Below are 12,752 nucleotides of genomic sequence, written 5' to 3'. Positions count from 1 at the left end.
GCTAAGAAATTTAAGAAAGATAATGTCTATGCAAAAGAATGCAAGGCCTTCATGAAGGATGTAATTGCTTAGGGCTATGCTGAGAAGGTGCCATTGAAGGATCTCAACCAAGATAATGGTAAGGTGTGGTACATACCCCACCATGGGGTTTACCACAAGCGTAAAAGGACCATTCCCCGCCTTGAACTAACAGCAGCCACCTTAGCAGTCCGAATTGATCGGATACTACAGTCAGAGTTACAGATACAACTTCAACCATCCATGTTTTGGACCGACAGTCAATCAGTACTTAAATACATAAGTAATCAAACCAGACGATTCCACACCTTTGTTGCTAATAGACTCACTGTAATCCATGATCTATCAAATGTGACTCAGTGGAGGTATATTAGCTCAACACAAAATCCAGCAGATGATGCCTCTCGTGGATTGAATATTGAGGCCTTCCTAAAGTTTCAAAGATGGTTCCATGGACCAGACTTTCTAAAAAAGGAAGTATCACAGTGGCCAAAGAACCCAGAACAAGTGTTACAAGTTCTCTGTCTCCAGATATTCCTGAAGTGAAAAGAGAGGTAACAGTGAACATGATAAACATTGAAGGATGAAGGATCCAACCAGTAAACTGACTGAGCGTTACTCAAGTTGGAACAGTCTCAAAAGGACTGTAGCATGGATGCTGAAGCTAAAACAGCTTCTCTTGGCGATTGCTCAAAAACAAAAGGTGATAAGTTCTGGTATGCTGCAGTGTCATGAAAAGCCACTGAAGAACATGTTTCAAAGCTAAATGAGACATTCAGTACAAATCTGACTGTGGATGACACAGAAAAGACTGAAAGAGCAATAGTTGAACATGAACAGCGGCAGTATTTTGCACTGGATGTTGCTCTCCTAGAAAGAGGAAAGCCCTGCCGAAAAGACAGCCCCCTCCTTAAGATGGATCCAATCCTAGAGAAAGGGGTGTTGAGAGTTGGCGGAAGGATCAACCAATCAGCCATGCCAGTGAGTATTACGAATCCTATGATTTTGCCTAAAAAATCCCACATATCAAATATCATTCTAAGACATACATACAAAGACTGGTCATTCTGGAAGGAACTACATGCTCTCCAAATTAGGACAAAAGTTTTGGATGCCCTCTGCTAATTCCACAGCACGCAAAATAATCCGAAACTGTGTTTTTTGCAGAGGAATGCAATCTGAAGTAGGAGAGCAAAAAATGGCTGATCTTCCCCAGGATCGTGTGACTCCAGATTTGCAACCTTTCACTTCAGTTGGAATGGATTATTTTGGCCCTTTTGAAATAAAACGAGGCCGAAAAACTGTGAAAAGGTGGGGAGTCATTTTTACTTGTTTGACGAGCTGTGCAGTCCATATTGAAGTGGCGAGTAGTTTGGACACTAACTCCTGCATCAATGCCATTCGTCGTTTCCTGTGCCATAGAGCAGTGGTCCCCAACCCCCGGGCCGCGGACCGGTCCGCGGATCAATCAGTACCGGGCCGCACAAGAATTAATTATTTATTTCTGTTTTATTTATTATCTCAGTCGAGCGGTCTTTAGTTTTGAAACGTCTTTTATTTTGAAATGACCGTATTCTCCTCTCTGTTACATCTCCTCATTTGAGCACCAAAATTTAACCCAGCTAGCAAAATTAGTAAACAGGTGTCTTTGGAAAGTTTCTTTGTGAAAGGGAAAAGGCACAATGAAGAGAGAGAAGAGCAGCCTACGACTTCCAAGAAAAAGAAAGGTTTTAGCAGACAGTACCAGGAGCCCTACTTGAAGTATGGATTTATCGCGACAGGTGATTCCCACACACCAAGCCCGCTCTGCATAATATGCGGCGACCGGCTCTCAAATGAGGCAATGAAGCCTTCAAAACTGCTTCGCCACTTAGAAACGAAGCACCCAGGAACAAAAGGCAAGCCCCTGGAGTATTTTGAAAGAAAAAAACGTGAACACAAAGGACAGAAGAAATTACTGAGGGCCACCACATCAGTAAATGAAAATGCACTGAGAGCATCATACTTAGTGGCGAATCGCATTGCTAAGGCTAAAAAGCCATTCACTATTGGTAAAGAATTGATCTTGCCCTCCACTAAAGACATTTGCCGTGAACTTCTAGGAGAGGATGCTGTTAGATGTAATGATAAAGATATCACAGGTGCCTCTGTCGGCGAGCACAGTGACTCGGCGCATTGAGGAAACAGCGGAAGACATTGAGACACAGTTGTTGGAGAGGATTGATAAATCACCGTGATACGCACTCCAGGTTGATGAATCTACAGATGTTGACAACAAGGCGTTACTGCTTGTTTATGTGCAATATATTTATCAGGAGGATGTGCATGAGGATTTGTTATGTGCACTATCATTGCAAACCAACACCACAGTCACAGAACTGTTCAAATCGCTGGATGGTTATATAACAGGAAAACTGAAATGGTCCTGTTGTGTCGGCATATGTACTGACGGCGCTGCTGCCATGACCGGACGGCTTTCTGGATTAACTGCTCGGATTAAGGAGGTTGCACCTGAGTGTGAATCCACGCATTGTATCATTCACAGAGAAATGCTTGCAAGCCGAAAAATGCCACCGGAATTAAACAGCGTAATGAATGATGTTAAAGTTATTAACCATATCAAAGCACACGCGCTTAACGCGCGCCTGTTTGAGCAGCTTTGTGAGGAGATGGACGCGGAGCACAGACACCTTCTCTTATACACAGAGATAAGATGGTTATCTTGTGGGAAATCACTGGCCAGAGTGTTTGAACTACGAGAGCAGCTGCAAAGATTTCTCTCAGAAAAGAAGTCACCGCTGGCAGCACATTTCAGTGACGAGGAATGGGTCGCAAAACTGGCTTAGTTGTGCGACATATTCAACTTGCTCAATGAACTCAACCTGTCACTCCAGGGAAAAATGACAACTACCTTTAAGTTGGAAGATAAAGTAGCTGCATTTAAAGCCAAACTGGATTTGTGGGGACGGCGCGTGAACAGAGGCACATTGGACATGTTTCAAACATTAGCAGGGATTTTGTGTGAGACTGAGCCTGCGCCCTCACTCACCTGCACAATCGCCTGTCTTTGCTGTTAAAGGAGTTTGAGCGCTACTTCCCAACCTCAAAGGACCCACGAACGGCCAAGGAATGGATCCGCGACCCATTTGTCAACAAACCAGCTGAATCCAGCATGTCCGTGCAAGAAGAAGACCAACTGCTGGAGATCGCAAATGACGGCAGCCTTAAAAGAGTGTTCGAGACAACAACGCTGCCAGTGTTCTGGATTAAAGTCATGGCAGAATACCCAGAGATCGCCAACACAGCACTGAAAACCCTGTTACCATTTCCAACATCCTATCTGTGTGAAGCAGGGTTTTCTGCAGTGACAGCCACCAAAACAAAGCAAAGGAGTAGACTGGACATAAGCAACACACTTCGGGTGTCTTTGTCTGCCATTACCCCCAGATAGGACCATCTCACTGCAAAGAAACAAGCTCAGGGCTCCCATTGATTTAGCGTTATGATGAGTTAAAAATTTCATGCACTTTATATTCGTTCTTATGGTGTCAGTTACGTGCCAGCTGCAGTGTCTCGTACCACAGAGTGTAGCATGAGAGCTCCATGAGGAGTAGCAAGCCAGAGAAAATGCTAGTTGAGATTTTGAAGAAACAGAGATGGAATTGGTTTCAAAGCTGAACACGACAGCTGCAGTGTGGGAGTATTTGGATTCAAACCGAATGACCATGGTGAACCACTTAACCTGTGTGACCCGGTATGTCGCATTTGTTCTAAAACAGTAGCAACTAAACGCGGCAAACAAACATGCACCTGCACCTAAAATATAATCTTCTGCTGCAGTTTTCTCAGCTGAAAAAAAACACCAACAGATGGGTCGTCTCCGCCTTCCCAACAGTCCAAAATCACTGGGGTGTTTAATTGACAAACAAAATACAAACAGGGCAGTGCAACATGGTGCACGCTCACAAACAGTGTAGTTCACCTAATCGCTAAAGAGATGCTGCCCTTTAATATCGTTGAAAACCCAGCATTTCGAAAAATGCTACAAACATTTGACAGCCAGTACGAATTGCCTGGGAGAACATATGTGTCTCAAATGGCAATATTATCATTTATCGCGATAATTTCTGTGACAATTTATTGTCCAGCTAAATTTGTTATCGTGACAGGCCTACAGCCACCAAGGTACAGTGGTATGAAAAAGTATCTGAACCTTTTGGAATTTCTCACATTTCTGCATAAAATCACCATCAAATGTGATCTGATCTTTGTCAAAATCACACAAATGAAAAAACAGTGTCTGCTTTAAATAAAACCACCCAAACGTTTATAGGTTTTCATATTTTAATGAGAATAGCATGCAAACAATAACAGTAGGGGGAGGAATAAGTAACTGAACCATCACATTTAATATTTTGTGGCCCCCCCTTTGGCAGCAATAACTTCAACCAGATGCTTCCTGTAGCTGCAGAGCAGTCTGGCACATCGATCAGGGCTAATCTTGGCCCATTCTTCTTTACAAAACTGTTGTAGTTCAGTCAGATTCCTTGGATGTCTGGCATGAATCGCTGTCTTGAGGTCATGCCACAGCATCTCAATGGGGTTCAAGTCTGGACTTTGACTTGGCCACTCTAGAATGTGTATTTTGTTCTTCTGAAACCATTCTGAAGTTGATTTACTTTTGTGTTTTGGATCATTGTCTTGTTGCAGCATCCATCCTCTTTTTAACTTCAACTGTCTGACGGACGGCCTCAGGTTTTCCTGCAAAACATCCTGATAAACTTTTGAATTCATTTTTCCATTGATGATTGCAAGTTGTCCAGGCCCTGAGGCAGCAAAACAGCCCCAAACCATGATGCACCCTCCACCATGCTTCACGGTGGGGATGAGGTGTTGATGTTGGTGAGCCGTTCCATTTGTCCTCCACACATGACGTTGTGTATTCCTCCCAAACAATTCAACTTTGGTTTCATCAGTCCACAAAATATTTTGCCAAAACTTCAGTGGAGTGTCCAAGTGCCTTTTTGCGAACATTAAACGAGCATCAATGTTTTTCTTAGAAAGCAGTGGCTTCCTCCGTGGAGTCCTCCCATGAATACCATTCTTGGCCAGTGTTTTACATATAGTTGATGTGTGCACAGAGATATTGGACTGTGCCAGTGATTCCTTCAAGTCTTTAGCAGACGCTCTCGGGTTCTTTTTTACCTCTCTGAGTAGTCTGCGCTGAACTCTTGGCGTCATCTTTGGTGGACGGCCACTCCTTGGGAGAGAAGCAACAGTTCCAAACTCTCTCCATTTGTAGACAACTTCTCTGACTGTCGATGGATGAACATCCAGACTTTTAGAGCTGGTTTTGTATCCTTTCCCTGCTTTATACAGATCAACAATTCTTGATCGCAGGTCTTCAGACAGCTCTTTTGAGCGAACCATGGTGCACATCAGACAATGCTTCTCATCAAGACAATTCTTACCAGGTGTGTTTTTTATAGTGGGCAGGGCAGCTTTAAGCAACTCATCAGTGATTGGGCACACACCTGACTTCAATAGTTTGGTAAAAATTGGTTTCAATTGCCCTTTAAGTCTCCTTAGGCAGAGGGTTCAGTTACTTATTCCTCCCCCTTCTGTTATTGTTTGCATGCTATTCTCCTTAAAATATGAAAACCTATAAATGATTGGGTGGTTTTAGTTAAAGCAGACACTGTTTTTTCATCTGTGTGATTTTGACAAAGATCAGATCACATTTGATGGTGATTTTATGTAGGAATGTTAGGATTTCCAAAAGGTTCAGATACTTTTTCATACCACTGTAAATGCTTAGGGCAGCGAGCTGAGCCATAAACACTACTGAAGCAACCATCTGTTCAGGTCATACAGTTACGACCTTCACTGTAAGATACAAGATAAGTTTTTTTGTCACACACACAATCATACACGGTACAATGTGCAGTGAAATTCTTTCTGTCCCTGCTACCAAAAAATAGGTAAGTAAAAATTAAATATTGTAAAATAGAAATCTTATAAAAATAATAAAATTAAAAATGTGAAAATGTACAGTATTTACATCTAGTGCAGGTGGGAGTAGGATTGTCCAGATTAACGGCCTGGGGGAAGAACCTTTTCCTCATCCTCTCCGTGTTGGTTCTCAGGCAGCGGAACCGACAGCCTGATGGTAACAGGGAGAGGAGTGAGTGTCCGGGGTGATGGGGCTGCCTGAGGATCTTCTCAGCTCTCGACCTGCATCGTTTGATGTAGATGTCCTGCAGGTCGGGTAAAGATGTTCTGATTGTCTGCTCAGGTGAGCAGACTACCGTCCGAGAGGTCCTGCTTTGTGCAGCTACCCATCCATGTGGTGATGCTCCCACTCAAGATGTCTGTCTCAGTGGTGCGGGTGTAAAAGTTCCTGAGCACCTTCAGGGGGAGCCTGAAGTCTCTGAGGCATCTAAGGTGGAACAGACGCTGCCTGGCCTTCTTAACAGTCCTGTTAACGTGCAATGACCAGGACAGGTCCCGCGTACCACCTGTTGTCTGCCGGTAAGGAAGCTGTGGATCCACCTGCACAGGGCGTAGTTCAGTTCAAGAACACACCGCTTAGTGACCAGCCAGAGGGGACTATGGTATTGAATGCTGAGCTGTAGTCCACAAACAGCGCTCTCACATAGTTCCCCATCCTATTGTCCACGTGGGAAGGTGTTTTGTGCAGCAGGAAGGTTATGGCGTCATCTGTGGATCTGCCTGGGCGGTATGCAAACTGAAGGGGATCCAGGATATGGGAGGAGGTGATGAATGTTTTGACCAGCTTCTCAAAACATTTCATCACCACAGATGTGAGGGCTATGGGGCTATAGGCATTGGGGTTACTGGGCTGGGCTGTCTTTGGGACAGGGACTACAACAGACTTTTTAAAGCAGGTGGGAATCACACTATGAGAGGGAGAGGTTGAATATCTTTGTAAACACCGGTGTGAGCTGTTCAGCGCAGGCTTTGAGGACCCGACCACTAATGCCGTCAGGCCCTGCTGCTTTCCTGGTGTTTACACTTCTCCTCCTCACCTCCAGTTTCGTCACAGTGAGCGTCACCTCTCCACCAGCTGGCTGCCTGCTGTCCGACTCAAAGCATGCGTGGACTCTCATCGCGGGTGGATGTGTAGCTTTGTAGTCTGTGATGGTGCGTAGTCCCTGCCACAGCGCCCTGGAATTGCTCCCCTCCATCTGCAGCTCCAGTCTTGCGGTGTAGCAGCGTTTAGCCTCCTTCACCTACGGACAGGTGGCCGTCCTGTACAGCATCGTGTCACCGGTGGTGAGTCCTGAGTAGTAGGCAGCAGTGCGGGCCCTCAGCACGTCGCGGACAGTTTTGTCCACCCACAGCTTCTGGTTGGGAAAAGTTCTGATGGTGGCTGTTGGTGTTATGTCTTCCACCATTTTCCCCATAAATTCCACAACCGCTTCCCTGAACTCGTTGATGTCACCGCCCGAACTGCACTGAAACATGTCCCAGTCTGCTGAATCCAGTGCGCTCCGCAGAGTGGCCTCTGATTGGTCAGTCCACCATGATACTTCTCTGACTGCAGAAGATTCCTGCTTCAGCCATTGTTTATATTTCGGCATGAGGAGGTCTGTGATCCGAAAGGCCAAACGGAGGCAGAGACTTGGCCTTGTAACCATCCTTCAAAGGAGAGTAACAGTGGTCCAGAGTCCTCTCTGAGTCCTCTCTCCTCTGGTGGGGCGGTCGATGTGTTGTTTAAACTCCGGTATCACCTTCCTCAGGTTAACATGGTTAAAGTCCCCGGCCATGATGAGGGCTGCATCAGGCTGGTTAGCTTGATAGGTGGATATAGCCTCATGTAGCTCGGTGAGGGCAATGTCCGTGTTCGCCTGAGGTGGGATGTAAACAGCGCTGATGATGACCGAAGTAAACTCACGGGGCAGGTAGAAAGGATGGCACTGGATGGTCAAGAGCGCCAGGTCAGGGGTGCATGAGTGTTTGAGAGACACAACGTTCCTGTTGTCACACCAGTTGTTGTTCACCATCAGACACACACCACGTCCCCTTGATTTACCAGACTCGCCCGCCTGCCCCCTTGCGGAGAACTGAGAAGAACTTCGCTGGTTGAACGGCATGGTCCGGAGTAAGGGGAGTCAGCCATGTCTCAGTGAGGCAGATGACATTACAGTCCCGTATATCCCTGTGGAACTTTATTCTGGCCCTGAGTTCATCAAGCTTGTTTTCCAGTGACTGGACATTGGCGAGTAGGATGCTGGGCAGAGGTGAATGGTGTGCTCTGCGTCTCAGTCTGTTCCTAACGCCGGCTTGTTTCCCTCGGGGCCTCCTCTGTGACCTGCGGCCTGTGCGTCCGTTGTTGTTGTTGTAGCCTGCCCGTAGGATGTCGACGGGCCAGGTCGGGTCCGGGATTAAGTTGATAGGAGCACAATTTGAGTACTGTGCTCCAAGGTTAAGTCGTATGTGTTACGGCCTACATCGGGATGGCTTAACAAGTTAAAAATTGCGCTAAAAACGACTATATACAAACAAATCTCTGGAGCAGGTACGACAGCAGCCGACCTCACCAGTGCCATCTTGGAGTTGGAGTAAGAGGACAAACTGCGTTCATCATAGTGATTAATATCAGGAAATTCAACAGGCATAAGTAGTTTTCAAGTTCCCTTCATTGAGAGTGAAAACAGTGAAAGGTTTGCTTTTCTTTATGGATTCCTTAATTTCTATTACCCTGCATTTGTACCATGTACAACCCTGATTCCAAAATTTGGGACACTGTGTAAAAAAAAATAAAACAGAATGTGATAATTTGCATATATACTTACTAAAATAACGCAACGACAATTTATTTAATGTGTTACATCATCAACTTTGTTGATTTTTGTAAATATATGCTTATCAATTATCAATTTCATGTTTTGATTAAGGGGCATCCTGAAAAGCCTATTGTTCCTGAGCAAGAATGTTTTTTTTGCAAAATAGTTGTATTTTCTGCAAGTTAGCAAATAGACAGAAACTACACCAACATTGTTCTGGAATGAGGGTTATCATTTATTGGCCATCCCAGTGTGCATTCCTATGCAACTCTTCTCTGTTGTCTGCCTGACCTGCTGACTGATCTAATCTCTTACAGCTAGGCCAAAAACATGAATGACAAGCAGAAATAAACAGTGCTTTAAATGTAAGTCTTTGATGAGAGACTGGTGACATGAAGGTGGTGAAATAAGTACGTTTCAACAAATAAATGAAAGATAATACCTTTGTCATTGTACAGAAACCATTATTGCGAAATTTCAGTGCAGCTCCTTCAGTGGTACATATATACAGAATGAATAGTAGATTAAAGGTAGCGAATAAATGAAAGGTTAAGAGAAGGTAAAAACAAAGTAGGAAATAAATTAAAGATGAAGAAAGGGTAAAGGCATGATCATTTATTGACTTGCACACATAAATGGTTATGATAAATGATTAATAAATACTGCACATTTAAATGCTCCAGTCCTACACTCAGCCCATGAAGTTAATGCACAGCCCCTTTTATTGTGATATAGAATTCAGTTCTTTGATGACCCATGGATAAAAACTGTTCAAGAGTCTGAAAGTGTGGGTCTTTATAGACCTGTATCACATTCCAGAGATTGAAGGGATGATTGGATGAGATGAGTGCTTTAATATGTTCCTTGTCCTCTAACTGTCTTCAAGAGAGGGTTAGTGTGTATTGTTCTGTGCTCAGAATTCAGCATGTTGAGAAATACACTTCTTCTAGAGTGACCTGTTCATATATACAGTGGGGCAAAAAAATATTTAGTCAGCCACCAATTGTGCAAGTTCTCCCACTTAAAAAGATGAGAGAGGCCTGTAATTTTCATCATAGGTATATCTCAACTATGAGAGACAGAATGAGAAAAAAAAATCCAGAAAATCAAATTGAAATATATTTTCACATACATCACACATACACATTGAAATCACAAGAATTTACTTGCAAATTATGGTGGAAAATAAGTATTTGGTCAATAAAAAAAGTTAATTTCAATACTTTGTTATATACATTTGATGGCAATGACAGAGGTCAAATGTTTTCTGCAAGTCTTCACAAGATTTTCACACACTTTTGCTGGGTATTTTGGCCCATTCCTCCATGCAGATTTCCTCTGGAGCAGTGATGTTTTGGGGCTGTCGCTGCAACACAGACTTTCAACTCCCTCCAAAGATTTTCTGTGGGGTTGAGATCTGGAGACTGGCTAGGCCAGTCCAGGACCTTGAAACTTAAGCTTAAGCAGGGGGACACGTCTGGCACTGCAGGATTTGAGTCCCTGGCGACGTAGTGTGTTACTGATGGTAGTCTTTGTTACTTTGGTCCTAGCTCTTTGCAGGTCGTTCACTAGGTCCCCCCGTGTGGTTCTGGGATTTTTGCTCACCGTTCTTCTCTAATCATTTTGAGATCTTGCATGGAGCCCCAGATCGAGTGAGATTACCAGTGGTCTTGTATGTCTTCTATTTTCTAATAATTGCTCCCACAGTTGATTTCTTCACACCAAGCTGCTTACCTATTGCAGGTTCAGTCTTCCCAGCCTGGTGCAGGTCAATTTTGTTTCTGGTGTCCTTCGATAGCTCTTTGGTCTTGGCCATAGTGGAGTTTGGAGTGTGACTTAGGTTGTGGACAAGTGTCTTTTACACTGATAACGAGTTCAAACAGGTGCTATTAATACAGGTAACAAGTGGAGGACAGCTTCTGCGAAGAAGCTGTTTCTCAGTCTGGTGGTCCTGCTCTTAATGCTCTGCAACCTCCTGCCTGAGGGAAGAGGGGCAAACAGTTCGCGTGAGGGATGGGTGGGGTCCTTCATGATGCAGGAGGCCCTTTTCCTGCATCTGGAGGTGTAAATGTTCGTGGTTGTGGATTGGCTGCGTTCCACAGTCTTTTGTGCAGCTGTCACCACCCTCTGCAGAGCCTTCTTCTCTTCCGCAGAGCAGCTGCTATGCCACATGGTGATGCAGGAGCACAGGACACTCTCCACCACACATCTGTAAAAAGATGTCAGGACTGAGCTCCCCAGTCTGGCACGCCTCGGCCTCCTAAGGAAGTAGAGGCGCTGGTGTGCCCTCCTGATGAGGCAGGAAGTGTTGTTGCTCCAGGTGAGGTCGTCCGTTATGTAGATGCCCAGGTACCTGAAGCTGGAGAGCACTTCCACCGCTGTCCCTCCGATGTGTAGGGGAGGAAGGGGAGATGTCTACTCCTTCTGAAGTCCACAGTTATCTCCTTGGTCTTCTTCACGGTGGAGATTTTTTTCTCTGCACCAACTCTCCAGGTGTTCCACCTCCTGCCTGTAGTCGGACTTGTCGTTGTCCGTCCAACCACAGCTGTATCATCCGCAAACTTCACGATCAGGCAGCTCGGATGTTGCGCTGAGCAGTCGTGTGTCAGCAGGGTGAACAGGAGGGGGCTCAGCACACAGCCCTGGGGGAACCGGTACTGAGGGCCTGTCCGGCAGGAAGTCCAGGGCCCAATTGCAAAGGGTGGCGCTCAGTCCAAGAGTACTTTGTCACTGATCGGACACTGCAGCTGACTGAGTTTTCACCTTGCTGTAAACTCTTTAAGAACTTAAGGGGCATTTCACCTTACTGTAAACTCTGTATGTACTTAAAGGAGCACATGAATTATTTAAAAAAAAAAAAAAAAAAACAAGTACAAACCAAGTAATAATGGAATCTGAAGTAGCAATAACTCAAGCCAAATTGGAAAGCAGGCCTCAGTTGAGGAAATAATGGAATATTTTATCTATAGAAAATTATTAAAAGAAAAAGGGAAAATCCCCAAGATGACCTAATAGTAAAGAGAGGCACGGAGGGAGGAAATATGACACTTGGGAGGTCCTTATCTAACCCAGGTTGAAAAATTTCTTAATGGTGAATTGGATAAAGACTGATTTAATGTTTAAGGGGATGGACAATAGGCGTGGAGAAGTCGAGATCCCAAAGGTATAAAATAAGAGACCCTAGCCTTGCTAGTCAGAGCTCTTCACTTGTACCTAGAGTCTCCTTTTTTGCCTACTTTAACATCTTTGCTGCTCAGAACTCTGTCTTCTGTTGATTTTTTTAATTTCGTAAGAGAGGATTTTTCCTGAACAGTTGAACACAGCTAAAACTTTTTTTGATCAATGTGGCCTGGATCTTTGGCTCTAAGACACCACATATGACTTTTAAGCAGGTAGGCCCTTGTAAGGCCCTTGTAATATGTGAGTATGTAATGTCTTTTTGTGTATATGTGTTTGAATGTTGACCTCTGCTTTTCGTGTGTGTATGTACTGCAGTTGGAGAGTCTGAACCAAAGTGAATTAGCATCACGACTAACACTCAACTGTCAAAACTCTTACGTGGAGCCACACAAAATAAAAGATGTTGCTGTGACCATTATAGATGTAAGTATCAAATAATCTCTTTCTGTTGGGAATCCCAGTATCTATATATATGTATTTCTGCCACATTAAGCTCGGTGATATTTCCTCTGTGAATGGAATGCAGGTGTTTGATCAGAGTGCTCTGTCACTGGAGGCAAAGGAGGAGATGTATAAATTGTATCCTAATGCAAGACGAGCTCATCTGAAAACAGGAGGAAACTTCCCCTACCTGTGCCGGAGTGCTGAAGTCAACCTCTACATACAGGTATAATCATTTACTAACATGCAATGGTACTGCTTTATCATATGCAGCTTGAAGATGGAGACATGTTGATTGTCTAG

At 44.4% G+C, this 12,752-nt stretch overlaps 1 protein-coding gene across 3 annotated transcripts in view; it reads left to right on the top strand.

Annotated features, from left to right (window-relative positions):
* spg21 (SPG21 abhydrolase domain containing, maspardin) overlaps nt 1–12,752 on the top strand; it is a 44,758-nt gene that overhangs the window by 30,275 nt on the left and 1,731 nt on the right. For all 3 annotated transcript variants that reach the window (XM_046416695.1, XM_046415161.1, XM_046415941.1), the window contains 2 exons: nt 12,324–12,431; nt 12,535–12,675. In XM_046416695.1, the coding sequence (XP_046272651.1) occupies nt 12,324–12,431; nt 12,535–12,675 (249 nt within the window). The remainder of the gene's footprint in view (nt 1–12,323; nt 12,432–12,534; nt 12,676–12,752) is intronic.

This window comes from Scatophagus argus, chromosome 1, assembly GCF_020382885.2.
Source record: "Scatophagus argus isolate fScaArg1 chromosome 1, fScaArg1.pri, whole genome shotgun sequence".
Taxonomy (NCBI): Eukaryota; Metazoa; Chordata; class Actinopteri; family Scatophagidae; genus Scatophagus; species Scatophagus argus.
Note: the sequence above shows the minus strand (reverse complement) of the source record. Positions and strands in the feature narration are given on the sequence as shown.